The following is a 1,984-nucleotide window of genomic DNA, read 5'->3' as shown; positions in this document are numbered from 1 at the left end:
CCCAGCCCGACTCTCCTGGGGAATCAGACAGCGCAGCCCTTAATTGCCCCCCGCGGGATTAATCATCAGCGGGGAACATGGGTATGGTTCGGCTTCGCCATGTATTTGTGGTGAGAACAATGAGCACGATGCTTTTACAGAGCGGGTGGGAGGCACGGAGGTCACGCGCGTGCAAGGTGGTCTGTCTGTCCGTCCGTCCGTCCACACCTCTGCAAAACACTCCTCTCCTTCCTCCTGCCCCTTCCTGGGACAGCAGCCTCCTTGCGTGAAGGTGTACGGTTATCTGCGTCGCAGTGATATTTTTTCCTTGGTTGTTTTTTTGGTTTTTTTAATGTATTTTTGAGGAAATACAACTGTCACGGTAATAAACACACATCACCTTGTACAATGGGAGTGGCTGGAGGAAGGATGGAGGCCGGGCAGCTCCGCTCGCCCCGGCCTGGTGGCAAGTACAACACACATCACCCGTCCTTGGGTGTCACCTCCCTGTCTGGCTTACAGCGCCGTCTGCGTCGTCTCCGCCGGGACGGAGCCGGAGCGGGTGGGAGGCACGGAGGTCACGCGCGTGCAAGGTGGTCTGTCTGTCCGTCCGTCCGTCCACACCTCTGCAAAACACTCCTCTCCTTCCTCCTGCCCCTTCCTGGGACAGCAGCCTCCTTGCGTGAAGGTGTACGGTTATCTGCGTCGCAGTGATATTTTTTCCTTGGTTGTTTTTTTGGTTTTTTTAATGTATTTTTGAGGAAATACAACTGTCACGGTAATAAACACACATCACCTTGTACAATGGGAGTGGCTGGAGGAAGGATGGAGGCCGGGCAGCTCCGCTCGCCCCAGCCTGGTGGCAAGTACAACACACATCACCCGTCCTTGGGTGTCACCTCCCTGTCTGGCTTACAGCGCCGTCTGCGTCGTCTCCGCCGGGACGGAGCCGTGCCCCTCCGCCGTCACCGTGCCGTACGATGTGTCGGCCACCTCCTCTTCTTTCAGTTTCTTGTAGGAAATATCCGTGTCTTCCTCCTCCCCCAGCGTGTCTTGTTTGTAGCTGTCTCTGCCGTACATCTTGTACGCCAGCACAAAGAGTCCCGCTTCGGCCGACTGAAAAAGCGCGTAAAGCAAGGGGAACATGTACATGCTCCCTATGAGCTCCGGGGGGAAGGTGAGTTTGAGGATGGCGGTGCAGAGCTGGACGTTTTGGCACCCTGTTTCCAGAGACACTGTTCTCCTGCAGTGCGGGGGCATTTTAAAGAGGGTGGCTAAGCCGTATCCCAAGGCGTACCCCGCTAGAGGCATCAGCACCGCAATGGCGTAGACGGAGGCGGGGATATGTGCCAGCAGATCCGGGCCCAGCATGGTCCCAGTCAGGATGAACAGGATCACCAGGGTCACCAAGAGTGACCAGAGGGAAATCTGGCAACAGATACAGACAGTGAGAAACAACACGGGGGTTATTAGTTTCAAGGGATCAGCACGGCAGGTAAAGGATTATTGCAGAGGCTAAAATGCAAATTGTGGTTGCGCCGCCCGTCCCGGGTTTGCTCCTGGCTCAGGTCTTTGGTGGTGTTTGATCGTATCCTGGGAAAGGAAGGGGCTGAGATCCCCCTCCATCATTTCGCTCTGGGGTGACTCGCTGCGAAACTAGAAATCCGGGGGCTTGTGCTCCGCTTTTCCTTTTATAATTAAGCTAATTTGTTTGCGTGTTTTAAGGAAGTGCGTGTGTGCCTGCGGGTTGGTGTCTCCAGCCCTGGGTCCAGCGGGAGCAGGAGGACAGCAGGATTCCAGGGAATGCCTCTGTGCCGGGGCTCGGGCTGTCTCCTGGAGTGCTGGGGGGGGGATAACCCACCCTCCCCTCACTTTCCATCTCCATCCCAGCTTTTAATGTCGACAATATGTCCTTATATCCCACTTAAGGAGCGGAATATGCTTGCATGAAGCTCCCATGGGTTGGGAGGGATCAGACAGGTTACTGCCATTGGAGCGTCCACCC

General features: G+C 55.8%; 2 protein-coding genes across 2 annotated transcripts in view; both read right to left on the bottom strand.

The window, feature by feature from the left end:
• Positions 1-858, bottom strand: part of ZAR1 (zygote arrest 1) — a 2,591-nt gene extending 1,733 nt beyond the window's left edge. The window contains exons 1-2 of the mRNA XM_014945498.1: positions 776-858; positions 500-640 (exon numbers count right to left, since the gene is read on the bottom strand). Of these exons, the coding sequence (XP_014800984.1) occupies positions 500-640; positions 776-858 (224 nt within the window). The remainder of the gene's footprint in view (positions 1-499; positions 641-775) is intronic.
• Positions 544-1,984, bottom strand: part of SLC10A4 (solute carrier family 10 member 4) — an 18,630-nt gene continuing 17,189 nt past the window's right edge. The window contains exon 4 of the mRNA XM_014945497.1: positions 544-1,407. Within this exon, the coding sequence (XP_014800983.1) occupies positions 892-1,407 (516 nt within the window). The 3' untranslated portion in view covers positions 544-891. The remainder of the gene's footprint in view (positions 1,408-1,984) is intronic.

Source organism: Calidris pugnax, unplaced genomic scaffold (genome assembly GCF_001431845.1).
Source record: "Calidris pugnax isolate Ruff unplaced genomic scaffold, ASM143184v1 scaffold58, whole genome shotgun sequence".
In the NCBI taxonomy this organism is placed as follows: domain Eukaryota; kingdom Metazoa; phylum Chordata; class Aves; order Charadriiformes; family Scolopacidae; genus Calidris; species Calidris pugnax.
Note: the sequence above shows the minus strand (reverse complement) of the source record. Positions and strands in the feature narration are given on the sequence as shown.